Here is a 27,234-nt window from a genome sequence, read left to right as displayed (position 1 = left end):
TGAGTCTGCAAACTTTCCTGCCTGGGCTGGCTTTGAACCGTGATCCTCAGATTTCAGCCTCCTAAGTACCTAGGATTATCAGGCGTGAGCCCCCAGCTCCCAGCTGTTTTGTAGTGTTTTGTGTGCCATCCTGGGGCTCACTAACAACCTGAGCTGGCCTTGAACTTGTGAGCCGAGCCTCCTGCCTTGCCCTCCCCGCACCTGGGATTACAGGTATGCACACAATGCTCCACTGGACCTTTTTTTTTCTTATGCCAGACCTGGGGCTTGAACTCAGGGCCTGGGTACTGTCCTTGAGCTTTCTCACTCAAGGCTAGCACTCCACCACCTTGAGCCACAGCTCCACTTCTGACTTTTGGCAGTCAATTGGAGAGAAGAGCCTCATGGGCTTTCCTGGCTGGGTTGGACCATGATCCTCAGGTCTCGGCCTCCTAAGTAGCTAGGATTACAGGTGTGAGCCACCAGTGCTGGCACCACCGGGCTTTTTTGTAAGTGAAAGCCCTGTACACACTCACCTGAGCTTAGGGTGTAAGCCCACCTACCATGGAAATGCATGTAGTTCTTCACATGTGTTGTATGTTCCCCAACCCCCTCACCGTGTCAGGCCGGGCCTTGCACACCCGCCCTGCCCTGGCACACAAGTCACCCTGCACTTCAGTCTGTGATGCCCACAGTGACTCTGCACCTACAGCAATGAAGGGAGGCAGGCTCTCCAAGCAGAAGAGCGGCATGCACAAAGGCCCTGTGGTAGAACTGAGACAGACTCTTGAGGTGGGGCGGGTGGGGATGGAGAGAGGATGGGGGGGTGGGGGTGGGCAGGCCCTGGGAGCTCAGCACCGTGGGTCCCGTGGACTCTGGAGAGACCAAGGACAGGAATGGTCATCCGAGAAGGACAGGTGGGTGGAGAAGGCAGAAGGGGGCAGAGAGCTGGTGAGAGACCCCCTGCAGCCCCCCCGTGAGCGGGGCTGGGGAAAGGAGGGGCCTGAGGAGCTGGCTCAGGAGTGAGGCCAGGTCCCCATTTCCTGCTGGGATGCTGGACCCCGGCGGGGCGGGGGGGGGTCAGGGCATTCCGGCCACGCTGTGCTCACCCTGGTCACCCCCCCGCCCCGCCCGGGCACCTGCCACGCTGTGCTCACCCTGGTCACCCCCCCCGCCCCGCCCGGGCACCTGCCACGCTGTGCTCACCCTGGTCACCCCCCCGCCCCGCCCGGGCACCTGCCACGCTGTGCTCACCCTGGTCACCCCCCCCCGCCCCGCCCGGGCACCGGCCACGCTGTGCTCACCCTGGTCTCCCCCCCCCCCGCCCGGGCACCTGCCACGCTGTGCTCACCCTGGTCTCCCCGCCCCGCCCGGGCACCTGCCACGCTGTGCTCACCCTGGTCTCCCCTTCCCCCCCCACCCGGGCACCTGCCACGCTGTGCTCACCCTGGTCTCCCCTCCCCCCCCCACCCGGGCACCTGCCACGCTGTGCTCACCCTGGTCTCCCCGCCCCGCCCGGGCACCTGCCACGCTGTGCTCACCCTGGTCTCCCCGCCCCGCCCGGGCACCTGCCACGCTGTGCTCACCCTGGTCTCCCCTCCCCCCCGCCCGGGCACCTGCCACGCTGTGCTCACCCTGGTCTCCCCTCCCCCCCCGCCCGGGCACCTGCCACACTGTGCTTACCCTGGTCTCCCCGCCCCGCCCGGGCACCTGCCACGCTGTGCTCACCCTGGTCACCCCCCCCCCCCGCCCGGGCACCTGCCACGCTGTGCTCACCCTGGTCGCCCCGCCCTGCCCGGGCACCTGCCACGCTGTGCTCACCCTGGTCGCCCCGCCCCCCCCACCCGGGCACCTGCCACGCTGTGCTCACCCTGGTCGCCCCGCCCCGCCCGGGCACCTGCCACGCTGTGCTCACCCTGGTCTCCCCTCCCCCCCCCACCCGGGCACCTGCCACGCTGTGCTCACCCTGGTCTCCCCTCCCCCCCCGCCCGGGCACCTGCCACGCTGTGCTCACCCTGGTCTCCCCTCCCCCCCCGCCCGGGCACCTGCCACGCTGTGCTCACCCTGGTCGCCCCGCCCCCCCCCCCCCCCCCCGCCTGGGCACCTGCCACACTGTGCTTACCCTGGTCTCCCCGCCCCGCCCGGGCACCTGCCACGCTGTGCTCACCCTGGTCGCCCCGCCCCGCCCGGGCACCTGCCACGCTGTGCTCACCCTGGTCGCCCCGCCCCCCCCCCCCCGCCCGGGCACCTGCCACACTGTGCTCACCCTGGTCGCCCCGCCCCCCCCCGCCTGGGCACCTGCCACGCTGTGCTCACCCTGGTCGCCCCGCCCCGCCTGGGCACCTGCCACACTGTGCTCACCCTGGTCTCCCCGCCCCGCCCGGGCACCTGCCACGCTGTGCTCACCCTGGTCGCCCCGCCCCGCCCGGGCACCTGCCACGCTGTGCTCACCCTGGTCGCCCCGCCCTGCCCGGGCACCTGCCACGCTGTGCTCACCCTGGTCGCCCCGCCCCACCCGGGCACCTGCCATGCTGTGCTCACCCTGGTCGCCCCACCCCGCCTGGGCACCTGCCACACTGTGCTCACCCTGGTCGCCCCGCCCCGCCCGGGCACCTGCCACGCTGTGCTCACCCTGGTCTCCCCTCCCCCCCCCGCCCGGGCACCTGCCACGCTGTGCTCACCCTGGTTGCCCCGCCCCGCCCGGGCACCTGCCACGCTGTGCCCATCCTGGTCTCCCCTCCCCCCCCTGCCTGGGCACCTGCCACGCTGTGCTTACCCTGGTCGCCCCGCCCCGCCCGGGCACCGGCCACGCTGTGCTCACCCTGGTCGCCCCGCCCCGCCCGGGTACCTACCTGACTCGGCCACCTCTGCAATGGGCACACCCTGCTCATATGCCATGAAGCCCAGGACGGAGAAGATGGCGAAGCCGGCCACGAAGCTGGTGCCGCTGTTCAGGCAGCACAGCATGATGCAGTCCCTGGGGGGAGCGGCGAGAGGGAGGCGAGAGGGAGGCGGGTCAGAGCCCGGAGCTGGCCTGACAGGGGGCGTGACCCCCATCCTGCGGGAGCGCCCCCCTCCCCCGTCCTCACCCCTCCTAGGGAGGCAGCTCCCACTAAGGGCATGGACTTGCTCTTGCTGCCCGGAGCTAAAGTCATCTTCTCTAGCCAGCCCGGGGCTCCTCTTCCTCCTGCCTCCGACCCACAATGCACTGCGCTTTCCTCCGTGGTCAAAGCCATGCAGAGACTCTCATCTCTCTTCTCCCTACACCATGCTTTTATTCAGGTCACACTGAGGCCGCTGGAGATGGACACCCAGTGGCCTCCAATGACCCCGAGGGGAGCTGGAGCTACGGGAGCTGTGTCTGGGCCCCGGCTGTCCCTGAAGGATGTGCTTTGGCCTGTGCTCCCGGGCTCCTGCTCACCGTCAACAGGAAGCCGGGCTAACAGGCTGCCCTGGGCCTCCAGCGACATGCGATCATCCAGCCGGCCTCATCCCCGTCTATCTTCCTTGGGGAGGGGGGTTAATCTCCCACCCCACTGACTTTGGGCTGAGCCACGTGATGGGTCTTGGACAAGGAGACATTAGCAGATATGACACAGAGTGCCTTCAGTTGAGCCCGCCTAACTGCATTTGTCCTTTATAATCTCTGATTTTCCACAGGAGGGAAGAGCCCTCCAGGAGAGCCGCTGTCCCCAGAATGTGCTCACTGGAGCAGATTTGAGCTCAGCACCGAGCCCGGGGAAAAGCTTTCCTGGCTGACCAGCGATCTTGGGAGCAGTGAAAACAAGTAATTGCTTGCATTGGTTTTCAGCCCCGAAGCCTGGCACTGTCTGTGACAGAGCATTATCGTGGCACAAATGCCTGATACAGATCCCCTGAATGGGCTCCTCGACACTGTGAGCATGCACTGGTAGATCCAAGGATGCCATCTGCAAATCTGCTTCAAGGGAACTCAGCTCAGGCCAGGCAAGGGCCAAGCTGGGGAGGAATCTGCCCCTGTGCCCTTCCTCAAGTTTCAGGCCACGTGGCCATGAGTTATTCAACTGAAGAGATAGGAGGAGCTGGGGGAAAGCATTTTCTTCATGCTTTGGTTGTTCTAGAATTTTCTTCTCTTCCTTCTTCTCCTCCTTCTTTTATTCCAGTGCAGGGAATTGAACCTACAGCCTTGCAGTGCAAGGCAAAAACTCTGCTTTAGCCATGACACCAGTCTTTGTTTTTATTTCATGTTCTTGAGATAATGTCTCCCCATTTTTGCTCAGGGAGGCCTTGTGCCTTCTGAGTGGCTGGAATTACAGGCATGCACTACCATGCTTGGCTCCTGTATGGTTCTTGAGATCTACCCTAAAGCCTGAAGATGGGGGGGGGCAGACTCCAGATCTCAGCCAACTGCTAGCAAAGTTGGAGGTGTAAGTCTAGTAAACTCAGATACCCTCTGGGGGCTAAACAAAGCCAACCCCCTTCCCCCTTCCCCCCACCCCCACCCGTAAGAAGACTTGCAGAGCCTGAAGAGCAGAGTTGTCAAAGACAAACATTTTAGTTTCCACCCAGTCTCCTATGTGGGTCTCTTGAGTGACTTCCCCACGCCTCAGGGACAGAGCCACAGAAAGGCCCCCCGAGGGCCTGAGCATGGCCCCCACAGGGCCCATCTGTGAAGTGGGGTGCCCATCCCCCCTTCCCCAAGGCCTTATGGGATGGCACTGGAGAGGGCTTATGTAAGGAGTGCTTTGAAGTCAGCAGGAGCCGGGAGGTCAGGCGGGATTTGCGCCCCCTGCACTCAGCCTGGCTGGGCTGGAATGATTTGGAAACAGAACAGAAAACAGCCTCTGTGTTTGCAGTGTCACCAGGGCATCTGCTTTCTTCCTGACCAGAGACACAGAGTGAGAGGCGGGAAGGGGAGGCTGCGCTGGGTGGAGGAGCAGGGGCTGTGGGGAAGGCGGGCTCTGGGCCCCCAGCTGTGAAGGCTCTGACCACATCTGGCATGGGGCGGGGTTGGGGGCAGAAGGCCGGCTTGGTGGTGGTGACCCCTGTGGCAGGTGTGGATGAGGTTGATGCGCAGCCCGTGAGCTGAGCTGCGGTGGAGTGAGCGGCCGTGGGGGGGGGGGGAGCCGGGGCACAGAGGTGGGGCTCACCTGTAGCAGTTGTTGTTGTAGTTGTTGTAACTCCCCAGAGCGGTCAGGCAGCCCAGGCAGATGGCGTAGGAGAAGAAGATCTGCGTGCCCGCGTCCACCCACACCTGCGGGACGGAGGGGAGACATGGGCGCGGAGAAGAAGGAACTGTTTCCCCAAGTGGAAACGATGAATTTCAGAACAACAGTAAGTGCTTGGGTGTTTAGGCCTCGGGCTCCAGCTGTGTGGCCTGCAACAAGCTCCTTAGCCTGTCCCTGCAGGTCAGGGAAGGAACTTTCCCGCAGGACGCGGGGCGGGCCGGTGCCTGCTCAGCCCTGAGCGCCAGTCCTGCTCAACCCCTGGGGGCGCTCCTCTGCATCCCGGCTTCCACCGGGAGTTCGCCCACTCCCCTCAGTCTGACAAAGACGGAGGAGGACAGCGTGACACACTCCACGGGCTCAGGATGGCCTTTCTAGCACTGTCCCTGGGGCTGGCTCTGAGCCCAGCCCCCACAGTACTGAGGAGAATGTCTGCCGCAGACAGCAGGTGAAGCTGTGCTTAGGCAGAAGCAGGGCTGGGGGCGTGTCAGGTACAGACTCCCGTGCCGGGCACCTTGAGCCTTCCTACAGCACTGAACTCAGTGCTCGCGGCGGTCCTAGGCAGCCGCCTTTGATAGCCGTGGAGACAGAGGTGAGTCCCACGGCCAAGATCACATGGCTGGGCAGGGGTGAGGACAAATCTACAGAGATGCAGCCTATCCGGTCCTGGAGTTTCGGGGAGCAGCCTCGGCCTCCAGTGCTGAGCCTCGCCCCCACAGCAGGCCTCCCTTCTGAGAGCAGATCCAACAGCCTCTGCTCGGTTGCCAGCAGTAGCAGGGCAACAGTGGCTGTTTTTTTTTTTAACTTCTCTGGCTCTGCCTCAGTTTCCCCACTGCTCCCCACCACCTCCCCTTCCCACAGGGCCACATGCGACGCCCGGGGCACAGGACTGTCCACTGGTGTTTTGAACACCAGTGTCAAGCGCGCGGCTGACCGAGTTGGTCTTAGGATGTTCCATCTCTAGTCTATCAGCCCCCTGCCCCCTTTTTTCCTTAAATCATTTGGATTGCTGTCATTTCAAGTGGGAAAACGTTAACTGACAGCAAATTGTTTTTCACTGATACCATCTCTTCGATGGCATAGGAACCCTTCATAATCAAACCTGATGCGTGGACCAGCACTTATATTGAGCACCTTCTGTGTACAGAACCCCAGGCCAGCCTCGGAAGGGGATCCTGCAGGGCTGTGCACAGCATTCCACCCCTGTCCTCGGGAGAAATGCTCACGACATCCACACACAGGGTGACTGGTCCCTAGGAGAGGCGGGCGGGCTGCAGAGGAGCCCTGTGTGCAAGGGTGGCCAGTGAGGCTGCCACACAATCACAAGATTGCACAGGAGGGAAATGTGGCCATTAGGCCTGGAGGCTCACAGGTGGTGTGTGTGTGCGTGTGTGTGTGGTGTGTGTGTGTGTGTGTGTGTGTGTGTTCATGCATCCTCAATTTCCCCCTTCCCATTCCCCTATCTGGATGGGGAAGAGGCTGTCATTCTATTCCAGCAGTTACCATGAAAAGTTACAAAGCACCCCTCCTGGCCTCTGGCTGTCTCTGCCATTCCTATCGGGAAGTCCACCTGGCTGGAAGTGAAACCCTCAGCTCTCTCCTCCTTCCCAGAGCATCCCCGATGGGCTGCTCAATTGCATTCTGGCACAAGGGCCGCAGGACATAAGGCCGATGCAGCCTCACCCGAGCCCCTCATAAAGCACTTGCTGTTTTTGTCTGCATGCCCAGTAAGGAAGATAAAAAAGCTATCGGCGGAGCAATCGTGTTATGAGAATTTGTCTTACCCACCCTGGGTGGGTGATGAACAAGTTCACCTGTCCAAGACGCAAGTTCAAAGACCACGGCACTCCTATATTTACCACATGCCACTCACAAGGAGGAAGCAACCGAGTGACCGTCACTGATGAAAGAGTAAGGAAAGTGTGGTGTTTACACAGAATGGAATACTAGTCAGCCAGGAAAAAAACCGAAACCACGTCCCGTGCGATAACATGGATGGAACTGGAGTGTTAAGGCACAGGAAGACAGGCCCCATGAGCTTGCCCTGTGTGGGAGAGAAATGGCGACCTCCTAGAGCCTAGGGACCAGAGCTGGGGGCAGCAGGGAGGAGGGTCAGGGGAGAGGGTACACTGAGGCAGGAATGAGACGCTCCAGTGTGAGGCATGCTCAGGAGATGGCTGCAGAGAGTAAATGTGTGCTGTGTAGCTCAGAACGCTAGATGAGAGGAACATGGTGGCTGTGAGGGAGACAGACACGGTTAACCTGATTTAAACACTACTGAAACATGACACGTGCCTCATCAAGAGGCGCAGCGTTTACATTTTTATGTATCTGTTAAGAAATGACATCTAAGAGATGCAAATGTCAAGCTTTCTCTTGTTTCAGGAGAAAAGCATCCCTGAATTGTTGTGTTAGCATTAAGTCCTTCTTCCCTTCCCCCTTCCCCTCCATCTCTTCTCTAGGGACTTTTGTGTCTGTGGTCTATATATGTCCACTTTCCTTTAAATTGTCTCCTTGTTCATCTGTATCCGATTGTATTGGTTTTAGTGTCATCTTTTCCATCTGCTGTTTATATTATAGTATGATGATTACTAATCACTTTTATTATTTTTAATTAGTTACATTTCCTTAAAAAAATCTGTTCTCTTATAAGCCATCCTTCCCATACCTCCTGTGCTCTTTGTAAATCTCCTTTTTGTCCAATAATCATGTCTGTTCTTTGTTTTGTAGCATCCATCCACCCATCCATCCACCCATCCATCCACCCACCCACCCACCTATCCATCCATCCATACACACATACATCTGTCTATCCATCCATCCACTTACCCACCCACCCACCCACCCATCCATCCATCCATCCACCCATCCATCCATCCATCCATCCATCCATCCACCCACCCACCCACCCACCCATCCATCCACCCACCCATCCATCCACCCATCTATCCATCCACCCACCCACCCACCCATCCATCCATCCATACATACATACATACATACACACATACATCTGTCTATCCATCCATCCACTTACCCACCCACCCACCCATCCATCCATCCATCCACCCATCCATCCATCCACCCACCCATCCACCCACCCATCCATCCATCCACCCACCCACCCACCCACCCACCCACCCATCCATCCATACATACATACATACATACACACATACATCTGTCTATCCATCCATCCACTTACCCACCCACCCACCCACCCATCCACACATGCATCCATCTTGGCAGTACCGGAGATTGAACTCAGGGCCTTGCACTTGCTAGGCAGTGCTCTAGCACTTGAGCCTCCAGGTTTTTCTTTCTTTTTTGGTTATTTTCAAGGCAGCATCCCCCTTTATGCTCATCAGCCTGGGCTGTGATCCTCCTGCTTGTTCTTCCTCTGTAGCTGGGACAATGGGCATGCCCCACTACACCTAGCCAATGGTTGAGATGGAGTCTCCAGAACTTTTATGCTTGGGCTGCTTTTAAACTGCAATCCCCTGATCTCTGCATCCCAAGTAACTTGGATTACAGGTGTGAGACACCATGCCCACCCTATGATACTTTTTTTTTTTGGTCGGGGGCTTGAACTCTGGGCCTGGGCGCTGTCCCTCAGCTCTTCAACTCAAGGCTTGTGCTTTACCACTGGAGCCACAGCACCACTTCCAGTTTTCTGGTGGTTTATTGGAGATAAGAGTTTCACGGACTTTCTGTCTGGGCTGGCTTTGAACTGTGATCCTCAGATCTCAGCCTCCTGAATAGCTAGGATTATAGGCGTGAACCATTGGTGCCCAGCGATACTTTTCCTTACAGTAGCTGAGTGTGAGACCCAACCACAGTCCTCTGCCGCTCCGGTGGGAGGGGCTTTTGTCTTGTGGAGGGATGGAGACATCTAGGATAGAGGTTCCAGCCTTGTTCTAGGGTCCACCTCGTGTGATCAACAAAAAGTCCTTTACATTACAGCTGCACACATGCACTGACTCCCTTCTGCCACTTCTGTCTAAATGGCTCTGTTCTGTTCCTGTAGTACCTCGGTCTGACTCAAGTTTGGATTCTGCTTCCAGATATTTCTTTTCAATGCACAGCCCTCCTGCAGGGGAGCGTCAGCTGGCTCATCTCCCAGGTCCCAGGACCTGACTTCTGCCTGAACATGGCTTACTTGGGGCCGGTAGCCCGCACGGACCCCTCCCCTTCCCCTTCCCTTCACCCGCCCACAGCAGGGGCTCCCGCCAGTGTCCCTGCGCTCTGTTTGGCTACACGGGGCCACACCTGGCCATGCACCATTCATGGCGTGTGTCTGAGCAGCTGTCGGTAGGTCTTAGGTTTTACTGTCCACAAGGCTCTGTGTGGGTGGGGATGTTGTAAGAAATTATTTTCTTTATCTATCCTGTCCTTGTTTCTGTAAAGAACAGAGTTGGAAGGCAAAGTTAAAAAGATCACTGTTGACAGGGGTAAGGGAGGGCTCTCGGGGCGTGAGCGACCGGGGAGGGCGATGGGAGGGCGACGGGTCCCGTGCAAGCCGGTCCAGCTGTGAATGAAGGGGGCGCTGCGGAGGCGGGGGGTGGTGAGTGTTCATCCAGAGGAGGCAAGAATAGGAGGCCGCACCAGGAGGTCAGGCCCCGGGGGAGTCCACAGATGACTCCGGAAGTCTGGGCTAAAGACAGAGACTTGAAAAAAAAATCACCAGGATTTCAGCAGTCACTTAACGTCTTGCTGACTCCAGATCCAAAACTTTCCCACTGGTGTCTCGCTTCTCCTCTCCATATTTAGAAATGTGTGTGGAGCAGCCGTTCTGTGGAGACACTGCGGGGTGGCTGCAGCACCGCCTGACAACAACAGGCCGGATCTGATTTCATCAATATGTCTGCTGAGAAGATCGCGGCGCTGCGCACGGAGCCTGTGCGGCGGGCGGGAGTTCCCCCCGGGCACGGCGGACATCCTTACAGACGCCTGCAGGTGCAGAAATGCAACGGGCTGGTGGCAGCCTGGCCACTTGGACTAAAGGAATGAACGGAGTCATCAAGATGAGCGGGCACAGGATAGCCCGGACTGGCACGAGGCTACTCCTTTCCACCGCGCCTGCGGTCTGCGGCGGCGAAACCGTGGCCCCTGCACAGCGTCCATCGCCGTCTCCAGGCGAGGTCTGAGCAGCTCCGGGGAGGTGAGTGCAGGAAGCCTTAGGCTCCGCTCCTGTCACTGATTACAGCCAGGCTCTGCCATCTCAACCCGACGGAAAGCCCAGGACACGCGGTGTCCTACGTGCTAGAGTGGCCGGCGCGGTCACCCACGTCCGGGAAGGCCGCAGCCCGAGTTGTGCCGGCCGGCCGGGCACCTCTTCCTTCTGGTAGGAATTCTGCAGCGCAAGGCTTCACCCCTGTCACCCCCCGGTCCACGGTGACATGTCAAACCCATGCATGGTCCTCCCCCAGAGCGTGTTAGCGGCTCCTGTGACACCAGGTCACACAGCTTGTCAGGGAGGCAGATCAGAACCCTCGGCGTCTGGTTCTGTGTTTCAGAGAAACAGAGCTACCCCATTCCTGAGGGTGGGACACAAAGGGAGCCACGCCCAGCAGACAGCGCGTCCCCTGCCCCATTAGACACCAACCCCACTGGTGCTGGGTCGGGGCACAGTGGCCCCCCCGAGGCCTGCAGGACAAATGGGGGTGCTCTGGCAGTGCCAGGGGTGGGCCACATTCAGAGGTCCACGGGATAGATCTGGGGGGGAACAGGCATGGGGCCCCTGTGGGGAGGGGGGACCCACTCTCCAGCGCTCAGGCAACCATACCTGATGTGGGGCCATGGGTTCCACCGGGCCCCAGCGCACAGTAGGGGCACAGCGCTATGGATTGGGACATCACTGGCCGGCCTGGATGGATGGCCGAGATCACCTCCTCCTCATCCACACTTGGCGAGTGTCAGGACCCTGTCCCAGCCCGCAGGGAGAGGGCGCCCCGGGTCAGAGGCAGGTGGCGCCAGGGCATGTACACCCTCTCCCCTCACCCCTTCCCTGAGCACACCAGGGAGAGGTCCCAGCCCTTCCCTGTCCAGGACAGAAACTTCCTGCGCCATCCTGTCTCTGGGAGCTCAGGGAGCAGCGCCTCACACCCCATTTTCCCTTCTACACTGAAGGTGATATCAAGTCACACACACACACACACACACACACACACACACACACACACACACACACACACACACACACACACACACACACACACACACACACACACACACACACACACACACACCCCAAAAAGAAAAAGCATGAGAAAAAAACCCAAAAGGCTCTGCCTTCCCTCCCTCCCTCCCTCCCTCCCTCCCTCCCTCCCTCCCTCCCTCCCTCCCTCCCGCACTGATTGCTGCCAGGCCCCAGCCCGGCTCTGGAAGTCAGGGGGCATCGAGATCGAGGAAGGCTCTTCACTCAGCTCCTCCCTTCCAGGGCCGACACTCCAGTGGGAGGGACAGACAGCAGCAGAGGCAGAGACGCTGTGGAAGCGTGCCCTGTGGAGGGCCGGGTTGTGAGGAGGAGTGTGAGCGGGAGAAGGAGGCGTGTTCTTTTCTCTAGTAACTGAGGCAGCACAGAGCAGCTCTGGGAGAAGGTACTGGTAGGAGGTCAAGTCCTGTTATGTATGCCTGTAATCCCAGCTATTTGGGACGCAGACATTAGGAGGACTGTAACCCAAGGCTGTTCTGGGGGGAAAAAGTGAGACCCAAATAACTAAAGCAATGAAAAGAAGGACTAGGCTATGGTTCAAAGCGGTGGAGTGTGGGCCCGGGTGCCACAAAGATCAACGCGTCTGCAACGTATCTCCCGAGATGAGACATCAGAGCCGAGGGCTGCACCGGCGCCGACGCGGCACCGTGGGCAGCCTGGCACCCCGGCTGCACCTTGAGGTGGGCTGCACGAGTCCTGGGGTCTCCGACAGAGGCAGGCGAGTCTGCAGGGAAGGGCAGGTGCGGGTGACAAGGGTCACCAAGCCACAGGCCAGCCTCAGCACAGCCTGGGGCTGCGGGGACCGTGGGCAGGGCCCCCTCTGTCCTGGCTGGCATGGCGGGGCAGCCCAGGCCTGTCCCCGTAGCTGTGGAACGATGCACCCATCCACCCACGTGCCGTCAGCTTAGGAAGAAGTGAATCTTTGAACGCCCCGGAGCCCTGGCCCGCTCCTGGGGGCAATGCGGAGGGCCATGCGGAGCAAGGCTGCTTTCTCAGATGCCGCCCTCTGAGCCACACGGGAGCTGCGTGGAAAGCACAAAAGCTCTGGGGTCACGGGACCTCCACCTACCTGCTGTGCAATGCTAGGCAGGTCTCTTCACCTCTCTGAGCCTTCTTTGTCCCAGGATGGAAAGCTAACACTGAGGTACCTGGTATCACCTCCTTAATCCTGGACTTCCAGTGGCTGACGGTTCTCCACAGTGACTCGAAGGAAAACGAGCTCTGACATCCAAGCTCTATTTCCAGCCTTCCTCTCCTCCAGGGGAGGCAGACAGGTTTCTGGGACCCCCTTCCTCCCCCCGCCCCCCTGCTTGCAGGGCCATGGGTTCAGGCTTTGGTGCTGGGTGAATGGGAAGAAACGCCATTACCTGCTCCTAGGAGCCTCGATTCCCAATGCCTGGCCAGAGCCTGCGTTCACACCTAACAATGCACGGGACACTCGGCTTTTGGTGTTGAGGAGCCGGGACAGAGCTTGAACTCAAGACCCAATGTCTTGTCTTTAACATTTTACACACACACACACACACACACACACACACACACACACACACACACACACACACACACACAATATTTTTGCAAGCACAGACGTCGATTGAAGCAAAAACATAACTTATATGGCCCGGTAGAAAATGGCATGAATTAAGCTCTTTCTTTTCACCTATTTTTTTTTTAATTGGGAAGGATTCTCACAAGATTAAAAGTAGGTTAAGAGAAGAATAAAACAGCTGTGCTTCCAGTGGGTACCTGACAAGGGCTTCTGTCCAAGTGAATAATTACATGAAAATCACTTCCTTCCCACCTCTTTCTCAGCCCTCTCGGGGTTGCTAGGCGCCCTTGCTCCCTTCCTCCGCTAATGCCACATACAGAAGCTGCTCAATACAGTACGGCCATTATGAGTACAGGGGGGTGGGGGAGGGCTTGGATGCTCCCCCCACCAGCAGCCTGGGAGGGGGAAGGGGGCTTGGGTGGGGGGAGACACTTTGGGGATATTTAAATGCTAATGCGGGCGGGCTGCGGGGGGACCGGGTGGTGGGAAGGGGCTGGGCGCCCCTCTGGAAACATGCTCTGCTGCCTCGCTCGGAGGTGCCAAGCCCTTCCCCGGGCAGCCGGCCCTGCGCGGCCCTGCCAGTAAAATGCCAGTGGTGGGCAGGCCTCTGCCGTGGGCGGCGGGGGCGGGCAGCTCTGTGCAGGAGAGTTTGGGTGTGCAGGCTGACCTCGGCGACCCCTTTGTGCGCAGCAGGGTTTGGGGAGTACGGTGGCTGGGCCTCTGCCCGGGAGGCTGGATGGCCGTGTCCCAGGCAGAGAACAAGCCGTGGATGGGTGGCTGCTGGCCCTGGGCCGGTGGCAATGACCTTGGGGCCGTACTTGGCAGAATGCCTGCCCCCCACCCCCACCCAGCAGGAGCCACGGAGACCCACTTAGCAGAATGCTTGACGGGGTGATTTAGGGCAAGGCCCCGGGCCCCGGGCTACCCTGTGTGCAGGGTGCTGGTATTCTGCACGGCACTGTCTGCTGGGTGAAGCGTATTGGCGGCTGCCCGGCCCCTCTGGCACCCACTCTTTGAGTGCTAAGGGACCCCAGCAGCAGCAGCACGGTGGCCCTACCTGCTTCCAAATAACCCTGGGACAGAGTCTTACCCAGCCATGGCTGAGAGCCACTGAGGCAGGGAGGTACTGAGCTGGCACCAGGAATGGGCTGCAGAAACCTTACCGTCGGGCAGTGCCAGGCCAGGCTCCAGCTCCAGCTCCCAAGCTAGGCCTCATGCCTGCTCACTCTCCCAGGTGAGCAAATGAGCTGGGAGACAGAACTCCAACCCCTGCCCACACCAGCTGGGCAGGGCGGGGGGCTGGGGGGGGGAACTCCTTGGTATCTGCCCAGAGATAAAGAAATGACCTTCTGCCATACCACGTTCACCGTGTGTGATCTACCCAACTCTGATGGATGCTCCCTGGGAGATGAGAGCTCAACTGGTTCTGTTGCTACCTTCTAATCCTTTGCACACTGCCTAGCACACCTATAAGAGCCCAGAAGTTATTGCTGCCCAGCCTCCAGCACCTAGGGAAGAGCTATTAAGATTCACGTAGAGCTCAACCACCAGGCTCAGTGGGGACCTTGCTGAACTGAGGAGGACAGGACATCTGGACTCCATTCCAGCTTGCCCTCCGAGATCCCTGTGGGTTCTTCCGAAGGTCTTTCTTATCTCCTAGCCTCACTTTCCCAGTCTGTAAAAGACGGAAACTGAATTAACAAGGGGGTATGAAAAATGTGGCCTCCACCTCCATCCTGCCCATGGCAGACATTGCTAATCAACCACAGAATTCCTCTGCCCTCAGTCCACCTATGATGAGAGAGGACCCCCATCCATCAGCCAGAGCTGGTATATGAGACAACAACCAGCTCAGATCCTTAGGAAAGGGTGTGATCTGGGGCCAGGGCATCCCAGATGCTCCTGGAGAAGCCCTTGAATGTGGACTACACAGTACCTCAGCATTCATGCTTTCCCCATCTCTGAGGGGCCCATGGACTAGAGAGCCTTTACGTAAAGAGAAGGGAAATGATGCCTTGGTCTTGGAGATGTGTATTCTCTGTGAGCGTTTGGTTGTCACTGGCCTGGAAGGCTGGGAGTAGAGGAGTTTCCAGGGAAGAGTGGCGTGGCAAAGGCCCTGTGGCCAGTCTGGTGTGGCCCAGTAGGAATGCTTCTCAAATCAGGGGCTGAGCTGGGGAGTGGTGGGACAGACCTACTGGAGCCCGACGGAATGCACAGGCAGACAGCTCACTGTGTATCGCCACATGTTTGACTAGAACCTTCTCCACATTCCAGTCATGGCCACTGCCACAGGGCTACAGGAAGATGCTTTTCGTCTGCTTCTAATTCTGACAGCGAATGGAGGTGTGTTCACATTCCTGGGCAGGAGCTTCATGGGGGACCAGGGCAGCCAGAGGAAGAGCAGCATCCATGGGACCCCCTTCTATCTGGGCCCCAAGCCCAGAGGCCTTTGCAGCGGCTCTAGTGACAAGGGGCGACTCCTCCCGCTGCTGCCCGGCCCCCAGCCCTGGCTTCCTTTCTGAATATGTCCTTCATCATTTCACGTTTACTTCTACTAGATAAGTAGAACTCGTACAACAGAAATTGTACTGGAGAGGAAGGCCAAATCAAGTTGACACCTGTGTGTGTGTGTGTGTGTGTGTGTGTGTGTGTGTGTGTGTGTGTGTAAAAACAGTTAAAACCCTTCTTGAATCTACTCCAGTGATTTGTGGGTATCGGCTCTCTGGCTGTCCACTGGTCCCCCCAATACCCGAATCCAGAGCCCCTCGGGTTCTATGTGGAAAGCAGTGTAGCATCTGCACAGGAGCCACGCACAAAGGTAGCTGCTCTGCTGGATTCCTGGGGGCGTTGAGCCCATCCCTGTCTGGAGCACACACACCCCATTTTTGCTGAATATTTGCTCTCCACACCAGCTCGATCTGACACGCAGCACTCGCGGTCTGGAGGGGCCCAGCTGCGCATGCCACATTTCCATCCACCACAGGTCTCCTGACCCTGCTGCCCGCCCTGAGCCTGTCAGCCCTGGGCTTCTGGCTGCTCAACGTCTCCTATAGAATGAGGTCACAGTCCTGCCCGGAGCCCGCCCCTTCACCTTTGGGGGGGAAGGGGAGGAGGGTCTGCCATCACCTCCCCGAGCCGGTGAGCAGGGCCCCCACCCCAGCACTTCCACCCATCTTGTTGCTCCGCTGTTGGTGACCTGCTTGTCTCCGCTCATGTCCTGTTCCCTGGCCCTGTCAGTCACGCCAGTGTGCAAGGCTGGATCGTCACCTGTGCACACACACGCCTGCCTCAGCTCATCTGAAGGGACGGGACGGCAGCCTTCCGCAGCACCCGAGCAGCCCGTCAGAGTAGCAGAGTCTGGGGCTAGAGGTGGAGGTAGAGGCGGCCTCCACCCCTCAAGCTCCCCCCTGTGCTCCTGACCACAGCCGGGCATGGAGTAAAGGAAAACGGGTGGGGGGCGGAGGGGGGATTGCTCTGAGGAGACGTGGCAGGGCGGCGGCCACAGCTCTCCCTCCCACTGTGGCATGGGAGCAGAGCGTGGCCATGTCAAAAAGAAATCAAGGGACAAAGGGAATCCACTCATTTGGGTCGGGGTCTGAACACTGGCTTGGGCAGGGCAGGGATTTCCTCCGTTTACCACTACAGACACAAGCTTGGATTGTTGAACACGAAGTAGCCACGGGGGTGTCTCCCATTGGCATAGCTGGGTCCCCTCCAGCAGGCCTTGGCTCCCGCTGCCGCCTTGGGGTCTTGTGTGGGTGGGGGGCCCCCACAGACGGATCCCCATTTCTGTCTCTGATTTGCTTTCCTGCCCTTTACTTCTTGGTACCTACATCTACAGACGTGAGCGGCGATCTAGCTTTGTCCTCGACGTGGCTGCCCAGCCTGGCAGCCCATCCTGAGTCCTGCAACCACCACCGGGCGCGCAGAATGCCGGAGCAGATCTCCAGCTCCCTTCGCAGGAGCAGAGCACGGTGCGGGGATGAAGGGAGGACGGGGAGCGAGGCACAGCAGGTTCACACCCGCATCCCCCGGCCTTGGCTGGCCTCACCCTACCTTCCCTGGCCTCACCCTGCCTTCCCTGGCCTCACCCTGCCTTCCCTGGCCTCACCCTGCCTTCCCTGGCCTCACCCTGCCTTCCCTGGCCTCACCCTGCACGGTGCGAAGGCTCTCCTTTCCATTCTGCCTCGGACGCCCTGGCTAACACAGCCCGGTGCTAGAGCTCCTCGGCTGTGCTTCTGCCCGCTTCTCCTCCAGCCCTGCTGCCCGTTTGGAGGTTTCAACCATGGTCACAGTACCTGGGTCCTGGCAGGAGCAGGGAGATGCTGACTGCCTTTGCTAACCACCGCCACCCTGCGGCACGTGAGCTGCCGCCACCATGGGAGTCAGAGCTGAGGACGATGCCGCCCCTCGGGACTGTGGGCGGGGATGGAGCGGCGTCTGGCCCGACTCCTGGGGGCTCATCACAGCCACGTTCCTCCCACAGCCTATGGAGCCCCTGAGAAATATTAACTTGCGGACACCCTCACTTTCCCTTTCAGATGATGTACAGTATTAAAACACCAGTGGCTCACACCTGTAATCCTTGCTACTCAGGAGGCTGGGAAGAAAGGTCTATGAGACTCCATCTCCAAAATAACCAGTGAAGAGCTAGACTGGAGGTAGAGTACTCGAAGGGTAGATGCTGGTCAAGCACATAAGCCAAGTAAGAAGAAGGCCCTGAGTTCAAATCCTGACACTGGCAAAAAAAAAAAAAAACAACCCAGCACACAGACACAGACACACACATACACACGCATACACGCACACATGATCACAGATAAATAAATAATGTCTTTTCCCTGAACCCTATTTTCCTCAAAGAATGTTTAAAGAATAGTTCCAGGCCCTGCTGCCTTTTGTCACTCAGACACGCAACTCCCAAGAGGAATTCCCGTCAGCCTAAAAAACTGCCAAAGACATGACTTGGTGAGTAAGGCCGAGCCGCTGATGGTAGGGCTGGTGACGGGGGCAGCTTTCCTTGGTATTAATTAGCTACTTGGACAATCAATACAACACATTCATCATCAGCAGGTAAAGAACAAAATGCTGAGGGCTAAAATTATGTTTATGGGAGAAGCAGAAAACACATAACGATGACGTACTTGATACTTTGAGTTCACAGGCTAGCTTAAAAAGAATATGTAAAACAACAACAACAACGTTTCCAGGTGTCAGAAATGCCAGCAGTCAAAGCTGAAAGTTGAGGCGGAGGAGGAACAGCCTTAGTTCCTTCCTATGATTAGAGTTAAGATTCCAGCTCCTGGGCTACTAAATGTGAGTGGGATTATTGCAGAGAGCTGGGAGGTTGGAGAGCCCCGTCCTGCAGCTCAGGATGCGTGTGGAAGTGCGGTATGGATGTGACGCACGGCCCCAGCCACGTGAGAACCCACGTTGAAAATGTAACTTAATAAAACCGAACAAACCAACTACCACCCTGGAATTCCAGCTAAACTAATACTCACTAAGATGGTGACATACAAGGGACAGTGAAGTACAAGGGATACTGAAATAGAGGTCTTTTGACATGCACAGAACAGGGAGTTTGTTTTCTCCAGCCTTTTTGTGGAGGAACTACTAAAGACACACTTCACTAAAAAGGAAATTTAATTCTACAAGAGAAATAAGAACAACAGGACACCGTGGCAGCAGGACCTACGCTTTAAAAAGTATCAGCTCTGAGAAAGTAACAGGGCAGACTCGAAGAGCAGCTGAAGACATGGTTGATGGTGGGCGTGTGGACTAAAGGGAGGGTTGAGCCCTGGGACATTTTCTTGTGCAGAAGAGGGAGCAGACATATAGAGTCAGGGCTCTGTCTCTCTTGTTTGCCCTGGCATCAGGGGATCTGCTTTGAGAATTCCTCCCACCCCGGCCCCTCGCCCCATAAACCACTACTATCTAACAGAATTTTCTGCCATGATAATCCTATTCTCAATCCATGCTCTCTGGCAACATGGCGGTGGCCCGCCACCCATGGCCACGGAGAGCCTGGGGCCAGCTTCAATTCAAGGAGATACAGCTTGTGTCCTACTTAAGGAGGACGTCATTTTGGAGGGTGGGCGATTCTCTCGGGAAGCCGTGTGGATGGATTATCTCAGCCTCCAGCCTCTATGTCTCTGGGCCACACAGGGCTCTTGTGGCTATTTTTCAGATAGGTCTTAGTTTGTCTGGAATGTTCTGCTGGGCTCCTCAGACTTCCATGGGTACCAGGCATTCCTGGGGAGGGGGAGGTGCTGGGGTTCCACTCAGCAGAGGTGGCGAGCGCCCAGGGACCGCACCGCCACCGTCGCCGCCACCGCCGCTGCTGGCCTGACAGCAGTCGAGCACAGGGCTCTGAGTGAAGCAGGAGCCTGGCTACAGAGGCTCCATCTTCGTGACATTCTAGAAAAGTCTCAACTATGGAGACAGGAGGAAGATGGGGTGGGGAGACCAAACACAGGGGATCTGAAGGGCAGAAGCTATCACCTGGAAGGGAACACGTGTCACTACGCATCTGTCAAAACCCACAGCGCAACTGAAGTGCACTGCGGCCTTCACTTAGTAACAAGGTTTCCATCTTAGCCCTCTGGCTGCAACAGTAACAGGGAAAGGAGATGGAATCCTGAGGCGTCTTCTCTTTCTGATCATTTTTTGCAAACCGCTCACAAAACAAAATGTATGAATGGACCCCCCCATCCTAGATACAGAAGCCTGTGCCACCGCACCCCCCACCCGGGGCGGCCAAGCCATAATGGCTCCTGGGGATCTTGCCGTGGGTGTGTTTAGAGAGGTGGAGCCTGGCCGGGAGCTGGGGCTGCAGAGCAGCTGGAGTCGGGCAGGGCTGGTCACTCTTGTTTATTGAGCATGAGGCTGATCGAGTGATGGGTGGTCAGCTCCCCAGAGTCCCACCTGGCAGGCTATCTCCCCAGGAAAACAGGACCTCGGTGGAGTCAAGAACCCCCTATCAGGGCTGGGTATGGCAGCACACTCCTGTAATCCTAGATATTCTGCAGATGGAGGTAGTAGGATTGTGGTTTGAGGCTGGTCGGGGCAAAGTGAGCACAATGATGCTGTGTCAAACACAAAAGGGCAGGGGGTGTAGCTCAACTTGGGTCCAGTTCCCAGTAGGTGAAAGGGTGGGGGGGGGGAGGGAAAAGGAAGGAAGGGAAGAGGAAGAGGTGAGGGAAGAGGTGAGAAGGAAGGAGGGGGTAGGATTCTCTCTGAGGTGGCGCCCAGAGCCTGCCTGGCAGCCAGGAGCCAGCACCCAACTCCGGTGAGCAGCAACGCCCCCAAATCAAACAAACCCAAGGAAACCTTCGGGTGGAGGTTTGGTTCCAGGGTGTGCAATAGTTTCCAAGGTGAATCTGGTGTCTGTCAGTCACCTTCCCCGGGGGCGATTCTGGTGAGAAAGTCCAGCTGCCAGGACGCGGGGCTTCCCCGGGTCCCGCTCAGCACTGCCAGCAGGTGGCAGCAATCTCATAGGCTGGTCTGCCAGGCTGGGGGGGGGGGGGGGTTTGAACTTGGTCTTGCCTTCCCACTTCCCCAGACCTGTCCCCTGGTGGTGGTGGTGGTGGGGCGAGGGCAGTGATACTCTCTGAGGTGTGTACCCCAGCTCCGGAATCTGGACACCTCCATCTTGGGGCCCTGGTTCTCTGGGCAGAGGCGGTGGCTGGGGGAACTGGTGTGCGGGTGTCCTGGGAAAGTGGACCCTAAGATTTGGATCTGTGTCAGGCCTTTCTGTTCCTGCCCTGAAAACACACACTTGAAACACAAAGGAGGGGAGAGTGGCAGGGATCTGGGTCAGGGACAATGTGATTTCTTGCAAGATCTCCTTGGCTTCCCAAAGACTGAAAAGACAGAAAGGGGGAGAAAACTGAGGGGAAAGCAGTAGACTGGAGCACTTCACACTTCAGAGAGAACACAGGGCTGACAGTGAGGACAAATAGATGTTTAGAAAGTTATAACAGGCCACGGAATGCAAATTAAGGGGCCACAAAGAGCGCGAGCCGCGGTGTCACTTCAAGTTCTTGACGAGAAACTTAATTTACTAGACCCACAATAACGGTTCTTGGTTCTGAGTTCAACCCCCCCTTCCAATTCGCACTGTGGGGCCCCAGCGTGTCCTGCTCAGAGCTAGTAAGCCGCAGGCCAAAAACAAGGGGCGCTTCTGGTGTTCCTGGAACCCTACTATGTGCCAGGCCCTGGGCTGGGCAGCAAATCTGAGATGGAGAGGTGCTTTGGTGTGTGCGGGCACAGGAGCCTCGGGGATACCCGGGGTGGTAGCGTTCACACCCGGGGCCCAGCACAGGCTGGAGGGCACCCAGCATGGCGCCCCACCTCTCCTCCTCACCAGACGGCCACACACCCAAGCCACCGCGTCTCAGGGAGCACAGGCAGAGCGCTGACGGTGGACTAGGCTGGGGCTTCCCAACCTGTGCTCGTGGATAACCTGAGGCTCTGTGTCCACCTTGAAAAGCACTCACGGGATCCAGCCCTTCTAAGTCACCACAGGGAAACTGAGGCGCAGAGGGGGAAGAGAAAGACGGGCCCGAGGTCAGGATCAGTGGTGCCACTAGGAGGACCTGCGTGCCGCCTCTCAGGCCAGTGTGATCCCGTGTGATCCAGTGTGATCTCACTGCTCCAAGGGCTGCCCCATGGAACAACAGCGTGCAGGCAAGCGCCCGCCCCAAAGGAAGGCGATGGCGGAGACCGGGGAGAAACAGAACGATCAGGATGGAAACTGAGAATGCTGAGCTGACTGTGTCACCCCTGCCGCCTGCCTCTACCTTCTCTTATCATCAGAACCACCTCTGAGGAACAAAAATGCCCAGTGAAACGAAACCTCCAGGGGGTCGTCTGGAGTCCACTCCGTCACAGGCACCCAGGTAAGCTGGTGATGGGCCAGCACCGGACAGTCTGAAGTGGTTGCATCAAGGACAGGAAGAAAGTGGCGCATGAGCAGAGGGGAGAAGAGGAGGCCCGTCCTGGGGCAAGGTGGGAAGCACAGACCTACAGCAGTGCGGGAGCAGCTAGGGGGCGGGTTTCCGGATGCTGCTGCTTCAGCCGAGAGGCTGCCGCTGCAGGCCGGGCGGGTTTCCCTGTGCTGCAGGCTGCACCTGGCCAGCCCGGTCAGGAGCTAATTTCCTGGGGATTCTGCCTATATTCAGGAGGCCACCTGGGCGTGTCCTGATCTACAAGCATGGTGAACTGAGACCAAAATCAGCACATGTCCACACCTATGCAAATGCTCCTCCTGATTCCTCACACAGCAATCACCCCGGGACCCAGAACACATCTGACGCCTGGCAGGCACCCCAAGACTGCTCTGGTTGTGCTGGGGGTGGGGCAGAGCACAAGGGTTTTCCAACACTCCCCAGAGGCTCCCGGCACCCCTGGGTATGCCTGGTGAGAAGCCCATTTCCATTTCTTGTTTCATGTCCTGGGCTCACCACTGGGCACCCACAAATACACCCTGCTCAGAACACCCCAGGCCTTCACAGGACAAATAGGTGAACCTGTCTCTCAAACTGTTGCTTTCTTTTTTTAATTTCTACAAAGGAAACCATAAGCACCCCGCTGTTCTCCGAGGCACACCACAGGTCTCTGAGGTGGAGTAAGGGCAAAACATTTGTGGCTTCAACTAATCCCCAGCTGAAGCTTAGCATTTGCCTCCAGGAATACAAGAGTGCACAACAGACCACATTCTCATGAGCAGAAGAAACCAGATACTTGCTCATTACGGGACAGCCACCACCAAATACCATCTGTGCCCATGCTGTGCTGAAGTCACGCTGAGGGCCCCCATCTAGAATCTGAAATGTATTCAGCGCCTTGTCACAGGTGGGCAATCCCACACCCAGAGACTCTGCTTCATGCATGAAACTATCACTACGCCAGACACACAGCCTCTACACTCTGTGTAACAGGTGTTTGTGGAACAAATGAGTTCCGTGTTTATGCATAAGGACAGTTCTTTATGCACATGTGAATAGTTCAGTATCTGAACTACTTCTGGTCCCAAGGATTCTGAGTAAGAGTTTTCAGACCCACAGTGGGGCAGGGTTATGACACTGCCTGGTCACACAGTTGCCCTGCAGAATGCTCTAACTGTGTCCTAATGTATTTTCTCTCCTACACATTCACTCAATGCACACTGTCCTGTAAGGTGGCCTGAGGCCACCGCTTGGCTGGCCGTTGTTGGGCCTCGCTCAGCAGCAGTGACAGGGATCTGCAGGGCGGTATCACCGTGCAGCGGCAGTGGGCTAGTGCCCCTTACCTGCGGGTCGGAGAGGCGGGAGAGGTCTGGGTACAGATAGAACTTGATGCCGTCCGAGGCCCCAGGCAACGTGACCCCCCGGATCAGAAGGATCAGGAGCATGATGTACGGGAAGGTTGCCGTGACGTAGACCACCTGTCCAGGAGAGGAGAAGAAAGATCAGGATGCAGTGAGGGTGCTGGGGAGAGGGGCAAAAGACCTGGGAGCGGTGATGCTGCTGGGCTCACTTCATTTCATCCGGTATCCTCAAGTTCATTCGTACTCAGCACACATCACGGCAGATGGTCCATTTTGACGAGGCTGCCTGGCATTCCGTCGTACATGCACACCCACCGCCTTTACCTCTTCTTCCTTGTACCCAGTCATCCCTTAGGGACTGGTTTTAGTCCCCCTTCCCAGCCCTCCTGCCCTTTGTGTGGACATCACAACTAGGTCATTTATACAAGATGATGCAGTGTCTGTGTAGAATCTCTGCACGTCTCCCGCGTACTCTCAATCCTCTCTGGATTGCCCGTACTGCTGAATGCAATGTAAATGCAGGGTAAGTGGGCAGCACGCTGCACTACAGAAGTAGGACAAGAAGAAAGTTTATAGATTCTATCCGTGGATGTGCAGTGGACTTCCCACCCGTGAGGGGCATGTGCGTGCGCCCTGTCAAGCACTTTCAACCACAACCCGAGGATTTCACTTACACAAGCTATCAAAAACAGGCCAGAGAAGTCAAAAGGCTGAAGCAGGGTGTGGGCGGGAATTAGAGTCGTTAATCAACAGACATAAAGTTGCTATCAATATGCTTCAGAGATGGCCACCCGAGTTTATTGACTTTTTCTGGCCAACCCTGTTCCTAGAGTCAACAGAAACATATTGTACAATTAAACATTTATTAAGAGGACAGACCTCAGGGTCAGGTTCTTTACTGCAATCACATGACATTAAAAAACAGGAAGAGGAGGGTGGCAGTAGGGCCTCTTGCCCCCCGGCCGGCCCGTGCTGAGAGCCTGTGCCACACTCCATACTGGCGCTTGCTCAGTGCTTGTCCCATGGCCCACAGAGAGACCCACGCGGCCACACGGGACAGGGAGTTGAGCGATGTCATGAAGCCTCTAACACATGCTGCCTGTGATCACGGCTGGGCTTACTCTGTCTTGTGTGTTCATGTACAGCTGGACAGCACCTTCTAAGTCGATTTCACAATTAAATCAGCGATGGGCCGAGGCCCACAATTTTTGTTCTTACTAAAAACCAACCATCTATCCATCTATCCACCTATTCACTCATCCATTCATCCACCCACCCATCCATCCATCCATCCATCCATCCACCCATTCATCCATCCTTCCACTCATTTGACTTCTTACTAACTCAAATACCCAAACAAGTTTCATATAACAAGCACAGAGCTCTTCCTTGAATGTATAACTAAGAATGGGAAACTGTGCTCCAAGAGACTGCGGGACGGTGGAAGACACCCACCCAGGTAGCCGGGAAGGGCTGGTGACAGGCTGTGGGCCTGGACACAGAGCAGCTCACTATGAGAGCAGTCAGTGAAGCACTTCTCTAGAAGGTGACCCAGGCGCTGGCCTGTGAAGGATGAGTGACTTCAGGATATGGACAAAGTGGAAGGAAGGAAGGGGAAAAGCAAATATTCCTACTACTGCCAGGCCCGGCCGTGTACCTGGTGGCTACGGGCATGCATCAGCTCTTCCCCGGCAGATACCTGCTCTCTTTCCAAACCGGAAAGGTCAGCGCGTGCTCCAGATCACCCAGCTAATGAACGTGGCCAGACATGGGAAAGGCACAGGAGACCTGCCCAATCCAACCACAAAGCAATGTAGCCATCCTGCACATGTATTAGCCGCACAGCTGCAACCTCTTTCTCTCCTTTTAGGAGTGAGTCTCTTCAAGAAGTTGAGTCTTTATACAGGACAGAGCAGAGATTTGTTTTTTAAAGCAGAGGCCTGTAAAAAGATGAAAGGAATCTGAGCAGGGGTCCTGTAGACACAACCTGGAGAGCGAGATTAACTTAGCCAGGCACCGTGCCCACTCGGCCATGCCGGCACCCTCCCCAGCCCGCTCAGCCCCCAACTCCCTGACACCTGTGCCGGTGTCACCGCCAGGTCCACCCCATAATCAGTACAACCCTGCCGCTAACACGCAATGTCCTTTACATCACAACCCAGACACGGTGGCCGTGTGTCACAGCCATAAGAACACAGGGGGGTTCAGAATCCTAAGTGATAACACGGCAGCCATCAGCCAGGGCTGGTGGTTGGGCCAGACAGCCAAGAGGGTGTGAAGCCTTTCCCACAGCTTCCTCCACATCACCTCCCACCAATCTCCAAATACTTTCTTGATCCCTTTCCTCCATCAGCCGGCTCAAGTCTACAAACCTCAGGTTGAAGCTTTCACTTGGGAATTTACATTTGTTCCTGTTGTCACAGAGGCCAACTGCCCACGATGCCAGCAGCTGATCAGTGCCAGGCGTGTGACCTTTCACCAGCCTGGCCATGGGAGTCCCCTCCCCACTCCACACACACACAGTGGAAGGGCAGTTTACGCACATTACATGACCACATAGAACCTAAGAAAAAGGCTTACTAAACGACTAACGATGATTTGAAGCAATTCACTGAGTGGAATTCTAAACAGACCTCCTGTGTCCACATCACATTGAGAAGAACCTCCCTCCACTGAGAGCCGTGTTTTTCTACCCCTTTCATAAAACTACAAAGGAAATAACTGTAAAAGAAAGATAATATTCAAATGAGCTGTCCAAAGCCTGCTGTGAAGATGAGTGTGACTTCCAAAATGGAACTGCTGGCTGGCAGGCAGGCAGGCATTGCCTCCAAAAAAAAGTCATTTGTAAGCCTCGAGTCAGGGTACAAAAGGTGTGTTAGGAGCTCATTATGCAACCCACACAGCTGTGATATCAAAGTATGCTGAGTACAGCTCCCTTGGCTATCCCAGCTCTTCTAAAAGCCCTCTTAAGACTTCTTTCCTTGGCCACACCAGACATTTGAACATCGTGCTTGACTTTTCCTGAGAACACCTAGAGATGGTCAAAACCACGTAGACGTGATCATCAAGAGATCACACACACTGCCGCCCACATCACTAATTGATCACAGCATTCCTTGCAGCTGAGCCTGAGACCAACTCAGAGCCCTCCACCTAGTACTCCAGGCAGCCCATATAATGGCTAGATGCTATCCTGCATCTAGTCCACACTTCAAGTATCTGTTTTCAAAGTTTCCTGCAGGTCAAGGAACAAAAGACCCAGGTTTTTTCCCCAAGGACGTCGTGCTGAGTGTGTGCGTGTATACATTCGACTCTGGGGCCATGACACCACCCACACAGGGTCACCTGGGAGAAGGAGGCTGCCGGCACAGGAAAAGTGCTTCCTCGGTCTCTGAGGGTCTGTATAAGTGGGTGGGAGGATAAACAGCCCAAGGGCAAAAAGGACAAACTGGAGCAGACATCGCCAGGCAAAAATCACGGCAAGGGGCACAGAACATTGTCCCCTGGTGGTCGCCTACAGCCCCAGGCCTCTTCCCCCAGCTGTCCTCCAATGCCACCATGTCGAATGTAACTGGGACCTCCAATTATACTCTGAGTTTGCATTCCCCCCACAATCCTCGTTCTCCCTGGCCAGTGACAGCCTCATGCTCTCCACACTGCACCCCAAGCTTCAGATTCTACCCTGGCCTGTCTCTTCCTTGCTCCTCCCAGGCTAATCCTCCAGGCCCCACATTCAAAGTGGCCGCAGGTCATGGGAGCATTGGTCTGGGAGTCGATGACCCGGGGATCAGACCCTGGCTGTGCCCGCACGCATGCGCTGTGTGACTTGGCCGGTCTCCATCCTTCCCCCAGCCACCAGGTCCCTCGCGGCTGGGGAACATGCCAGGCTCATCCAGTCCCCTGCCTTTTCCCAGCCTTTCTTTGTCCACCAAGTCCATCGCCAGCTCTGCGGCCACCCACAGCGTTCCCCCAAACC

General features: G+C 57.2%; 1 protein-coding gene across 1 annotated transcript in view; it reads right to left on the bottom strand.

The window, feature by feature from the left end:
- The window catches only part of LOC138824811 (sodium- and chloride-dependent GABA transporter 3), an 84,975-nt gene that overhangs the window by 13,313 nt on the left and 44,428 nt on the right, over positions 1-27,234 (bottom strand). The window contains exons 6-8 of the mRNA XM_070019126.1: positions 23,241-23,375; positions 5,109-5,212; positions 2,832-2,956 (exon numbers count right to left, since the gene is read on the bottom strand). Of these exons, the coding sequence (XP_069875227.1) occupies positions 2,832-2,956; positions 5,109-5,212; positions 23,241-23,375 (364 nt within the window). The remainder of the gene's footprint in view (positions 1-2,831; positions 2,957-5,108; positions 5,213-23,240; positions 23,376-27,234) is intronic.

Source organism: Dipodomys merriami, unplaced genomic scaffold (assembly GCF_024711535.1).
Source record: "Dipodomys merriami isolate MVZ:Mamm:240054 unplaced genomic scaffold, mDipMer1.0.p SCAF_13, whole genome shotgun sequence".
NCBI lineage: Eukaryota > Metazoa > Chordata > Mammalia > Rodentia > Heteromyidae > Dipodomys > Dipodomys merriami.
The sequence above is the reverse complement of the archived record's forward strand: the minus strand, read 5'-3'. Positions and strand labels throughout refer to the sequence as shown.